Below are 12,542 nucleotides of genomic sequence, written 5' to 3'. Positions count from 1 at the left end.
AGCAGACCCAGCTCCTGGCCTAGAGACTCTCATTCCAGCTGGGGAGGCAGACGGGGATTGTGGCAGGACACTGTGGTCAGTGCTGGCGAGTTCTGGAAATCCCTGAAGACTTCCTGAAGGAGGTGACACCCGTGAGCAGCTCTGGAGCCACACCCCAGGGCAGGCTTTGCTCCGGTGTCCCAGACACTGCACCTCTACACTGGGGTGACCCTGTCGCTGGCATCCCACCGTGTTTCAGCCCCCCCACTCCGCCACCCCCCCGACACACACACCATGCACCCTGTGCAGGTGCGCTGCCCCATTCTGCATGTCAGCATCAGACAGACGTGACCTTGCTTTAGAGGACGAGGCACCTGCAGGCCCTGCTGAGCACCACAGCCCCACTTAGGGCTGCTGGGCGGGCCGTATACACGCTGACCAGCCCCTCCACACAGAGCCTGTACCTCCCGCTTTAGCGCCCCAGCAAACGGTGTGCAGGCGAGATTCCCAGTATCTCAGGTTGCATTTGGGCTGAGTGGGGGGCTCCCCAATTCTGGTCTCCAATAAGCAAGGTCCTCTCAGTGCCACGCCCCAGGCCCTAACCCTGGTACCTGAGCCTCTCCTATCTGGGTGACGGATATTCTCCCTGAACCTCCCAAGCTCCCCAAGCCTTAAGCTGGTTGATTCTTGGCCTTTCTGGCAGCTTCCAAAGGGCCGAGCGTGGTGTGGGCCCTGAGTGTGGGTTTCTCTGGGGCTTTCCTTGCCTTGGGCTGTCTCAGGAGTGTTTGATCCTGGCTGGGCCTCTGGGCCGGGGTGGGAGGGGTCTTGGCCCCTTGTGAGGCCTGCATGGACCAGAGGAAGGAGGGAGGGAGGAGACCCCACCGTGACCCCAGGCTCCTGGGCCCCGTGATCCTGGACCTTCGCCTCTCTCTGGCAGCCCCTCCGGCCCCGTCATCCAGGCTGGAGCCAGGAGGCCGGGAGCCCGTGGGCCTGACACTGGTCTCCCCCGCAGGCTCCTGTCTCCACGGCCCAGCCTCCTCACTGCGACCAGCGACGCCAGGACCAACGCCTCGCCCCAGAAGCCACTGGACCTGAAGCAGCTGAAGCAACGGGCGGCCGCCATCCCCCCGATTGTGAGTCCCGGGCCCCTGCGACCTCCACCTCCTGTTGGAGGGACAGTAGACCTGGCCGGGCAGGCGGGGCCCCGGCACCTGCAGCCTGGCTCTACCCGCGTCTCCCGTTCCCTGGGGAAAGCCCCATGGAGACAGGCGCGGAGGCTGGGGGACTGGCGAGGTGTCCGCCCTGGCCTCTCTCCCCACCCCGCCCGCCGACAGTTCTCCAGGGGCGCCCAGACCTCACAGAAAGCTCCCGCAGCCCTCTGTCACGGCTCCTCGGAGCGGAGGGCGGCGCCCCGCAGTTACCGAGAGGCCCTTCGCTGGGGGAAGGAGGGGAGCTGGAAGATTCTTCCCCAGGCCCGGCAGGAGGACCCTCAGAGGTGCCCCTTACTCGTGATGGCTCAGTCGTGGCCAAAGCCGTCCCTCTCCAAGGAGGTGGGCCGGGCCTTCAAATGCTCTGGTCTGGAAGGCTCTGAGCTGAGCAGGGCTTTCCGAGTGAGGGGCACGAGGTGCGCCAAGCCACGCTGCCCACTCCCCGAGGCCGGGTCCACTCCCACTGGTCAGTCCCGATCCCTCTGAGACCCCGAGCGATTTGGGGAAGGGGGAGGGGGCTGGTGGGGAGGGTAACGGGGGCTCCCCCATCCACGGCCGGGCAGCTGGGATGGGCGGGCACACCCCCTACACTCTGCGCAAAGCCCTACCCTCCTGGCCCTCAAGCCGCGTGCCCTTGGGCACGTCGCTGCCTCCCCCTGGGCCTCAGTTTCCAGGCTGGTCCCACGCAGGGGGCCTGGAGGGCTTTCCCTGATCTCTGTGACCTGTGGACGGACGGGCTGTGAAGATGCTCACTCCTCCCGGCTTCCCTCAGCAGGTCACCAAAGCCCATGAGCCCCCCCGGGAGGACGCGGCGCCCCCTGTTCCTCCGCCACCGCAGCACGTGCAGCCGGAGAGCGACAGCCCCCAGCAGCCCAGCAGCAGCCCTCGAGGCAAAAGCAGGAGCCCTGTGCCCCCTGCTGAGAAGGAGGGTAAGTGTGTGCCAGGGGCCCAGGGAGTACGGGGGAGGGGGGCAGGTGGGTGGGCGTAAGGGGCCTTTGCGTGTGCGGAGCAGCTCCTGCAGACTCCAGGGCCGCAGTGGCCCGACAGGCCAAGTAAATGAGCGAAACATGGTGGGGCGAGGCAGTGGGGGGTGGGCACCGGGGCAGTTGGAGACTCCTGTTCTTTCTAAAGTGGGTGCATGTTGGCCTCAGTCGAGAGTCACCATGTGGTAAGACAGGCCTGGGGTTGTTCTTCCCGAGAAGCTAGAAATCCATCTTTTCATGTGAAATCTTCGAATTTCTCAACATTGGCAACTTCTCAAAATTTTCAAAAGCACTGTGCGTGTACGAAAACAACGTCTAGGGCTCAGTTTCTGGTTCCATGTGATTCAGTCCACACGTGAGCTTCTAAACCATGAGGCTCAGCTCCGGCTGGCAGCCACTCTGGGGCCTGGGCAGGAAGCACTGCCCCCCTCCAGCTTTCACCCTGACCTTCTTCCCGGCCGAGGTCACTGGGTTCACTGGGGAGCCAGTGAGGTGATTCCCCGAGCAGCTGCGTTGCAGCAACTGCTGGGCGGGCTTTGTTGTCACCACGTGAAGCGAGAGGTCTGGAGGCAGGTGGGGCGTGGCTTCTCGTTCTCTGGATCTTCTGTCTCTGCCCCCCCGCCAACCGGACCCAAGAAGTCTCAAGCCTGTGCCCCAAAGGGACACCCGTCCCAGACCAGCCTGGCACGTCTCAGGCACTGGGGGCTGACCCCCCAGAGGCTCCCCCTACGCTGGGCTAGCCCAGGCTCTCCTGCAGGCTGCTCTAGGGGTCTGAGGGCAGCAGGACCCCAGGCCATCCTCCCTGACCGACACAGCCCAGGGACAGGTGTGGGCAGCCAGGGCCACCTGTGTGCCCACCCCCGGCAGCCTCTGGCACGGCGTCCCGCCTTCTCTAGAAAGCCGGGTGGCCCTCGGCCGTGGGCCTCCCTGAGGGCGGTACTGTGTGCTGGAGGACAGGGCAGGGCTGTCCCTGAAGGAGGCCAGCTCCACACTTCACAGTGACAGGGCCTGCCAGACACTCCCCCGCTGATCAGCCCGCCCTGCCGGCCGCCTTCACCTGCTGCAGGAAGTCTCGGATGCCACCCACACGGGCGGGCACGCATCCTGGCTGGCACACAGGCCAGCTTGTGGCCACGGGGGCCAGGACATTGGTTGGACACCCACGATCGCCGAGCACCGTGCCAGGCAGCGGGGGTTCGGCAGTGGGCAGGACGAAGTCCCTGCTCTGAGGAGTTGCTGCTTTTGCAAGAGGACGTTAAACAGGGGGACACGTAAGGAGGCAAGATGACCTTAGGCTGGTTCATGCCGCGAAAGAGACAAAACAGAATGGGTGACGAGGGGCTCAGGGAAGGGTCTCCGTGAAGAGGAGAAGGCAGTCGTGGGAAGATCGGGGGGAAGGGCGTTCAGGCATAGGGAACGGCACGTGCAAAGGCCCTGGGGTGGGAACAAGCTTGGTGTGTTGGCGGAGCTGCCGGGAGGTCGTGGTGGCTGGGGAGGGGGTAGGATAGGAGGTGGGATAGGGAGATGGGGGACCAGATTGTGTAGGGCCTCGTAGGCCATGGTACTGTGGGGATTTTGTCTTGGGTGCAGAAAAAGCCTTTGCTGGAGGAATTTTAAGGGTGTGTGTGTGTGTGTGTGTGTGTGTGTGTGTATAGGGGACTGGGGAGAGGTCAGGCAATCTGATTTTTATTTTAGAAAGATCTCTTCTCTCTCTGCCTCTCCAGCCATTGTTGAGGAGAAAGGGCGGCAGGGAGTTGTGGGCAGATGCTTTTCCCGGCCAGCGATGGTGGCAGCCTGGGCTGTGCGGGTGACCATGAAGGGGGGCATTGGGACTTTGTTTCAGAGGCAAACATTGGGACCTGCTGATGAACCCGCGTGTGGGGTTGAAAGCGGAACGTCTGCCTCTTCCTGGGCCCCTGCCAGCCACCCACGCTGGGACCGGGACTCCCCATGGTGGGGCTGGGGTTCGCTGGACGAGAGTGTAGCGTGAGATGTGGGGTCTGGCTCTGGAAGGACATTCCAGGGCTGGGGCACCAGCCCAGGGCGGATAGCTGCGTGGCAGTGTCAGGGGCCCAAACAGCCTTGGCCGGCGCCAGGTCTGAGCCGGGCTGGGCCGTACTTGAGTGGCTGGACACCACACAGGGCCAGGCAGGGCCCGCTGGGAGGGGTCACAGGCCCTGTCCTGGGAGAAGGTGAGCCAGCACCTGTGCTTTCTGAGCCTGGCATCCGGCCTGTTGGCACGGCGGAGGGCCGCGCCGTTTCCTGGAATCGCTCCGCACAGGAGCCGGGGCACCTGGCGTCAGGCGCCACGGCCTGCCTTGCAGCTAGCACCCGTACGCACATGCATGAACTTGACACCTCGCACGACCGACCTCTCTGGTCTCTCAGGAGCCTCCCCTGCCGCCTGGCTCCTGTGTGCAGCTGCTCCGCCCGCCCACCCCTCGGGCTCCCTGGGCCCAGCCGGAGGAACAGGTTGTCTCTCCAAGCTCTCGGCCGCCGGCCCATCCTGGCCCGGCCCCAGATTTCCCTTCCAGCACCGGAGGCCACCCCCCGCCCCTGCCCCCTCCCACGGCAGCCGGAGCTGAGCTGGAGAGAGCAGCCCAGGCACGCGCGCGGTCGGGTGGCTGGACGAGCGAGGTCCAGGGCGTGCACGTAATTTCCGGGCTGGGTGCAGGCCCTGGGTGGGGTGGGGGTGGGGGCGCCCCCACTGGGGGTTGGTTGAGCATGAGAATCCCCACCCCGGGTTACTCCCCACATCTGCGGCCCCTCCTGCGGGCTCCCCACGTCAGCAGGCGCACAGGTCCGGGGGGAGCTCAGTCTCCCAGGAGAGGAGCGGAGAGAGTGCAGCACGCACGCCTCCACCCCACCTGCTGTGCCCACAGCAGGCGGCTCTCATGCTGCCAGTGCTCTCCTGCTCGCCTTGCTGCGTCTTCAGAGCCTCCCTCTGTCATCTGGAGGTGGCCCGAGGGATGACACCTGCCTGCCATTCCCATCCCAGGCCCGGCATTCCCACGTTGTAACCAGCTGGCTACTCCCCTGACCCCCCACCGCCCCCCGTACCCCACCCTCGCCACCATTGGTCCTCTAGCCTGACATCAATTCTCAAGGAAGAGGTTTGGCGCTTAGGACCGATTTCAGCAGAGTGGGTGGCCAGCGGGAGAACACCGTGAAGACGGCCTGGCCTTTGGCCGGGTCTGCGGTTGTGTCCCCAGGCCTGAGAATCCAGGGCCAGTCGTTGCTCCCCTTCCTGTGGTCAGTGTGTGTGGCAAAGGTGAAGGTTACAGCCTGCAGCCCATCTACCTGGGCTCAGAGCTCCCCTTGCTGGCTGTGGGCCTTTGACCAGGTGACTTCACCTCTCTCAGCCTCCGTGTTCCCATCTGCAAATTGGGGATAATCCTCGTCCGTTCCCTGAAGGGTGTTGCGAGGATAACCGAGTCAGTCCACGCAGAGCACTTAGTTGGAACCCCCGTGGGAGGGCTCCCTCCGCCGTCTGCAGCGTCCGGGAGGTTCAGTGGTCAATTCCTGACTTGGCCAAATATTTGCTGGTGACCTTAGATAAGTCCGTCGATGTGTCCGTACTCCGGTCCCTCTCAGCACACTGGGCCCGGCTGCTCTCTTTCTCCCGAGCCTGCAAGGAGGCTCGTTGAGTTCACACTTTCGAAACGCCCAGCCCAGTCCCTGGACGTGGGACACGCTCGGCGCATGGGCTGACGTGTGTGCGCCGTCATCCCGGGCATCCGGGCCGTAGCTGTGCTGGCGGGAGCACATGTACGCGGATCACGGCAAACCGTTCTGACCGCCTTCGTCATCTGAAGAGGTCAGCGAGCCTCTTCTGGAAAGGGCCAGATAGTAAATATTTTAGGTTTTGTGGGCCAGACAGACGGTCTCTGTCGCAACTCCTCAGCTCTGCTGCAGATGATAAATAGACGGGTGGACGTTCCAGCACAAGTGTACACACAGAATCGGGCAGTGGGCAGGCCCCGTGCCACCATCTGCCGCCCCCTGGCTTGGAGGTTTGTCCAGGCCCCTTGCTGACCCGGTGCCGGGCAAGTGCCTGTGGGATTCCAGCGCTGGAATCAGGGGCCGCCGAGAAGCCCAGCCCAAGCCTGAGGCACATCCGTGCTTGACAGGACATCACAGGAGTCAGCGTGGTGCCCGGTCTGCAGACTTGGGGGGCTCCATCACTGTTGGCCAGGACCTTCCCCTGGCCGAGGCTGGCGCTGCAAGGCACAGGGGGTCTTGTTTGAGCAGGGCAGCCAGGGCTGGGGGCCTGAGGGCTGGCCGAGTGTGGCTGACTGCCTGCCTTGCCCCTCAGCAGAGAAGCCCGTGTTCTTCCCGGCCTTTGCGGCTGAGGGCCAGAAGCTGCCCACGGATCCCTCGTGTTGGACGTCAGGCCTGCCCTTCCCCGTGCCCCCTCGCGAGGTGATCAAGGCCTCTCCGCACGCCCCTGACCCCTTGGCCTTCTCCTACGCCCCGCCTGGTGAGTAGTTCACCCGAGCCTGGCCTCCTTGCCGAGTCAGCCAGCGTGCAGTCATTGGGCGCCAACTGTGTGCACTGACTCGGAACTGCACGCAGAAGGATCTTAGGGTCCTGGCGGGAGGGATGGTCCGGTCAGTGAAGGGGAAGGGGGCTCCGCTGAGACGTGAGAAATCTACAGGATTGCAATTGAAGCACCTGGTGCTGGGGCTACCTAAGAGGTGCTTGAGCCGGTTAGGGGCAGGCTGAGAGTGGGAGCTCTGTCTTCCACCATGGACTTCGAGGTAGACAACGGGCAGGTGGAAAGAAAAGCGTGAGGGGGGGGGGCCTGCTTTGATCTACAAATACAGTCAGGCTGGATTCGAGACCCTTCCTGGGCTCTCCAGCCCTGCCAGGCCCCACCAGCAATGAAAGGGGCATAGCCAGGGGCCAGTAAGGGCTGTGATGTCAGCAAAGGCCGTCCTCAGCAGAGCTGATCCTGCAGGATGAGTGGCCAAAAGAGCCAGGAGAAGAACAGGGAAAGACATGCCAGGCAGGGGGAACAGCATGTGCAAAGGTCCGGAGGCAGGAGAGAGCAGGCGAAGCTTGAGACACTGAGTCAGGCTGTCGTGGCAGAAGCTTGGTGCCCAGGGAGCTTGGGGAGACTGTAAGCGCCAGGTCAGGTGAACCTGAAAGCTGTGTCAGAGGCTAAGGCCTTACCCTGGGGGAGCAGTGGGGAGCCATAGGAGGTTCATAGCAGGGGAGGATGTGAACTAGTGGACTTTGCAAAAAGATCCCTTTGGTTCCTGTGAGAGGAGTGGACTGTTGGAGAGCAACAGGGGAACGGGGAGACCAGTTAAGGAGTCTGGGGGAGAGTTGAGGGGCTTGGGCCAGGGCCTGGGAGGGGGGAGGCGTGGAGGGAGACTTCCCTGGGGTAGTGCTGTCTGAACCAAGGATGCAGACGGCTCATCAGGCAGAGACGGGTGGAGCAGTGGGGGCACGTATGGACGGGCACCCGCCTGGGCAGGACAGGGACGAGGTGGGGAGTGGCCTGGGGGCTCTGCCTCTGACCGCTCCTGGGGCCCTGTGATGGACAGATACGTGCCCTGCAGGTCACCCGCTGCCCCTGGGCCTCCATGACAGCGCCCGGCCCGTCCTACCACGCCCACCCACCATCTCCAACCCGCCGCCCCTCATCTCCTCCACCAAGCACCCCAGCGTCCTTGAGAGGCAAACGGGTGCCCTCTCCCAGGTGAGGTGGGAGGGGCGGCCCCCCAGAAGCACCTGTGCAACCGGGTCCCGGAGAACGCCCCTTCCTCTTTCTGGGGTTTGGTCCCTCCATCTGTAAAGCCGGGGTGGGGGTGATCCCTGGGACGGATGGTGTCGGGGTGGGGGTCGGGCACCCAGGGGGCTGGGTCCAGGACCTTGGGAGGTCACTCCACGGGGCATTCAAGAGCATGGGCTCTGCGATCAGACTGTGTGGCCTTCGGCAAGTTACTTAACCTCTCTGTGCCTCAGTTTCCTTTCTGTGAAACAGAAAGTCGCAGGCACTAGACACACAGGCCTGGCACGTGGTGAGCCTCGGTCCACCTGCCCCCTCACCTCTCTGACCTGCCCCCCTGTGGCGCAGGGCGGGGGCAAGGCGTATGCTTTGCTCAGGCGCTTGTGGGTACCATTTCCTTTAAACCAGGTCATGACCGCCACACGGGTGAGGGCACTGAGGCCCAGGAGAGGCAGTGACTCGTTCACAGTTGCTCAGAGGGGCAGCAGGGCCGGAACTGAGGCCCCAGGCCTTGGACCCGGGTGTGATCCTGAGGTTCCCCTCCTCTTGGGCCCTCATAAAAGCGGGTTGAGGCCCTGGTTGAGGCCTCTGTGACCCCACGGCCTCTGCTCCCACAGGGAATGTCTGTGCAGCTCCACGTCCCGTACTCAGAGCATGCCAAGGCCCCCGTGGGCCCCATCACCATGGGGCTGCCGCTCACCATGGACCCCAAGAAGCTGGGTAAGGATGTAGGGCCCCCCAACCTCGATGGCCCAGGCTTGGCTCCCACTGTTTGCGTTGGGGGCTTGAGGGAGGGCAGTTCATCCTAAGGGACTCTGGCCCGCGCGTGGCGGGGAGGTCCCTCAGCCCCTGGACAGGGCGGGGAGGCGGCCGTCCTTCTGAATCCCTGCCCAGAGGCTCGGCTCACTGCTCTCGCCCCTCTCCAGCGCCCTTCAGCGGAGTGAAGCAGGAACAGCTGTCCCCACGGGGCCAGGCTGGGCCACCGGAGAGCCTGGGGGTGCCTGCGGCTCAGGAGACGTCCGTGCTGAGAGGTGAGGGCGTGCGAGCTAGGCTCACCCCCGGCGGCTGCCCCTCCATCCCTGGGAGGGTCGAGGCAGGAATGGGACCCTTTACCCAAAACCTGCTAAGAAGCTTCAGCTCCCAGAGGGTCCAGCAGCCTCTCTTCGCAGTTGTCTACTTCGCCATTTAGGGGCGGGGGACCCTCTGCGCTGAGACACTGGAGGTGGGGGGGACTTGCAGGTCTCGGGGGCTCTGGGACTGGGGCCTGGGGAGGGGCTGCAGACACCCCTTCAGCCCGTGTCTCATGTCTTCCAGGGACGTCTCTGGGCTCGGTTCCAGGAGGGAGCATCACCAAGGGCATCCCCAGCGCGCGGGTGCCTTCCGAGAGCCCCATCACGTACCGCGGCTCCATCACCCATGTAGGTGTCCTGGGGCCGTGGCATGAGGGACCAGGGTGACACTAGCAGGCAGTGTCTCCAGATGTGGCCCTGCCTGTGGACAAAACAGTGGGCAACCCGCCCTTCCCCCCAGCGTCTCTGCTCAGCGTCTGCCTCAGTAGATGGGGTGGCTTCGTGGGGGTGCCCACCCAGCTCTGGGAGCCTGGGAGCCGGGCATTTTAGGTGCTGAGCAAAACACAAAACTCAAGGGCCCCAAGGAGCTGGGAGGGTAGCAGAAGGAAGCAGACAGGTAAAAACTGAGCAGGTGATTTCAGAGTAGCCAGTGCTTTGTGTTGAGTAAAACACTGCGATTGAGAATGGCTGGGGCTGCCGAGGCCGCAGAGACAGGTGAGCCAGGGAGGCCTCTCAGAGGTGTGAGCCCTGCGGGAATCTCAGGGGTCGGCATTCCGGGCCCAGGGAACGGCACGCGCAGAGGCGGAGAGGTGGAGGGTCCCTGGTGTGCGCCAGGTCCAGCAAGTGTCCGCGGTGCCTGGAGCAGCGAGCAGGAGGCGTGCGGGTCAGCAGAGTTTTGGGGGCCGGTGAGGGAGTCTGCACATCCCCCACCTTCAGGGGGGTGAGTGGACAGACGCTCCTGCAGCTCAGCTGAGCCCGCCCACACCACTGGGGCGCCCGCTGTGCTGCCGTAACCCTCGCTTTTGAGACTTGAGTCCTGGATGACAGAGGTTTCCTCTGGTGCCAGCCTTGGCCTCGTGGTGTTGACAGGCTGACGGCTGGAGTTGGCATCCTGGCCACGTCCAGCTCCACAGAAAGTGTGGGATCGGCTGGTGACATCTGTCCCATCCAAGGGTTTGCAGAGGGACCACTCTGCCCCTCCGGTGTCAGGACTGGGGGTTCAGAGCTGAGCTCGGGGGTCCTAGTGTACACAGGGCCTGTTTAACCCTCTCCTTCCTCCCTGGCTGGTGGACCACAGAGGGCGGTCCCCCCACCTCCTGGGGTCCTTAGCTCCTAGGGCTTTCTTTTCCTTCCCTTCCACCCGCTCCAGACAAGATGGTTTACATTAGCACAGAATCCAGGTCAGCCCATTTTACAGATGAGAAGACCGAAGCCCAGAGATTAAACCCAAGGTCGTGTAGCCAGGAAGCAGTGGACCCAGTGTTTTGTGCCAGCTGTGCCAGAGGAAGGGGAGCCTGGACACACACACACGCACACACACACGCATGTGCAACCCCCCCCCCAACACACACACACACACGCACGTGAATGGTGGAACTTCAGGCCACAGGCTCCATAGGAAGGTGTCTTTGGCTCCAGGGGCCACAGATCACACCACAGAGGAGAGGCCCTGATGCTTCATGTTCCTCTAAAACCTGTTGGTCTTGAAATCATGAGCTTAAGAAGGCAGCTGCGCAGGTACCTGGGGCCACAGCCGGGCCGCAGACACTCAGGTCCCAGCCCCACCACATGCTGACTCAGGCAGGGGATCGAGGCTCCCTGACTCAGTCTTTCCTTTGCTAGAAGTGTCTCTTGCTGAGTCATCGTCACAGAGGTGTTAGGGATTAAAGGCTCCCGGGCATCCGTCGGCCTCCAGTTTCAGGTGGCCGCGACCCAAGCCGTGTGGGACGCTCACAGCCTTGCGATTGTTTCTGGCAGCTGCCAGATGTGTGCGGGTCAGGCTTCCCCACAGCCTCACTCCCAGGTGATGAAATCCGGTCATGGGACACACACAGGCTCACACACACACACAAACTCAGGAGCACACGGATACACACACGTACACAAACTCACACACACACAGACTTACAGTGGGTGGGCTTCTATCCGCTGCCCCTGGAGGAGCCTTTCCTGCTGGGATGTTGCCGGCTCCCCGGCCGTGTGCTCTCCTGATGAGAGAGGTGGCTTCCCGCCCCTGGGTTATCTGTCACCCAGACTAAAGCCCGTTTATTCTACACCGTTTGTGCACAAGCTTTCTGAAGTGTGGCCAAGGGGTCCCATCTAGGGCGTCTGCTTTGAGACATCTTGGGAGACCCGTCTGGATGCAGGGCGTCTTGCGTTTCCCTTGCTCGCAGTCCCGGATCTGGGATGAAAGCCCGGGGTGCCAGTCGCTGCCTTTACCCCACAGAAGGATGTTTCTTGGCAGAGAAGCTCCCAGGGGGGAGACTCAGAGCGCACCAGCCTAGGGCTTGGCACGCAGTTGGAGCTGCATGTCTCAGTCAGCTCTCGGAATCGTAGAAAGAGAAGAGAGACGTTTGACTGGGGACAGCTTGTCTGTGACGGGTGCCTTTGAGAATCGTATACAGAGATTGTCTCCGTTTTGTAGATGTACAGGCTGAGGCTCAGAGAGGCAAAGTGACTTGACTAAGGTCACACAGCAACTTGTTGGTAAAGCTGCTGTTTGCCCTCTATCAGTCTGACTCCAGATCCATATTCTGACCCCCAACTCGTGTTCGTGGAAGTCGCCCAAGGCGGGACACCACCCCACGTGGCTGTCTTCTCTCTGCCTGAATACAACCCCCAACAGGGAGCTCACTCCCTCTAAGGCACTGGTTTCTTGATCAGGGGCCATTTTGCCTCCCAGGGGACACTGGGCAATGTCTAGGGACATTTGTGATTGTCACATCTAGGGGGGAGCAGATTGGGGGTCACATGCACTACCGGCATCTAGTGGGTAGAGCCCCGGGGGAGGGCTGCTAAATGTCCTACGGTGCCCAGGTTGGCCCCCACCTCAAAGAATCATCTGGCCCTCAGGTCACAGTGCCGAGGTTGAGAAACCCTGGGTTAGAGCTAAGATTTCTGGTGTCCTGCCCTGATTTGAGTCCCCATTCTGGTTTTGGGAATGACATGTGGTCACAGGCACGTGGCTGACATCCCAGCGTCCAGGCTCTGAGAAAGTAAAATGCATGTAGGACAGGTTGCAACACAGACTCCAAGGCCAGACTGCCTGGGTGCCAGTCCCGGCTCTGCCCCTCGTTAGCCAGGGGACCCTGGGCGAGGTCACCTTGCCTCTTGGCGCCTCAGTTTCCTCATCTGAACTAGGCACGATAGTACCTGACTTAGGGTGATTTCCAGGGTTAAATGAGTCGATGTAGAGAAAGTGATCAGCACTTATTATTAATGTTACTGATGCTTTGTTCTGCGTGATTGTGTTCCGGCGGGCTCTGCCCTTTGGAAGCAGTACATGCATGAACACGTGTGCACTGGGGGGCACACGTGTGCCTGTGTGTGGATTTGGAAGGTGCAC

General features: G+C 62.6%; 1 protein-coding gene across 49 annotated transcripts in view; it reads left to right on the top strand.

The window, feature by feature from the left end:
• NCOR2 (nuclear receptor corepressor 2) overlaps positions 1-12,542 on the top strand; it is a 227,924-nt gene that overhangs the window by 191,047 nt on the left and 24,335 nt on the right. For 39 of the 49 annotated variants that reach the window (XR_007471850.1, XM_049698364.1, XM_049698340.1 and 36 more), the window contains 7 exons: positions 992-1,112; positions 1,960-2,116; positions 6,486-6,650; positions 7,723-7,877; positions 8,525-8,627; positions 8,834-8,938; positions 9,222-9,325. Coding sequence is in view for 48 of the 49 variants with exons in the window: in XM_049698364.1 (XP_049554321.1) it covers positions 992-1,112; positions 1,960-2,116; positions 6,486-6,650; positions 7,723-7,877; positions 8,525-8,627; positions 8,834-8,938; positions 9,222-9,325 (910 nt within the window). In the remaining variant the exon portion in view is untranslated. The remainder of the gene's footprint in view (positions 1-991; positions 1,113-1,959; positions 2,117-6,485; positions 6,651-7,722; positions 7,878-8,524; positions 8,628-8,833; positions 8,939-9,221; positions 9,326-12,542) is intronic. The other 10 variants (XM_049698373.1, XM_049698371.1, XM_049698376.1 and 7 more) reach the window with 4 other exon arrangements.

The sequence above is a fragment of the Orcinus orca genome, chromosome 15, assembly GCF_937001465.1.
Source record: "Orcinus orca chromosome 15, mOrcOrc1.1, whole genome shotgun sequence".
Lineage (NCBI taxonomy): Eukaryota > Metazoa > Chordata > Mammalia > Artiodactyla > Delphinidae > Orcinus > Orcinus orca.
Note: the sequence above shows the minus strand (reverse complement) of the source record. Positions and strands in the feature narration are given on the sequence as shown.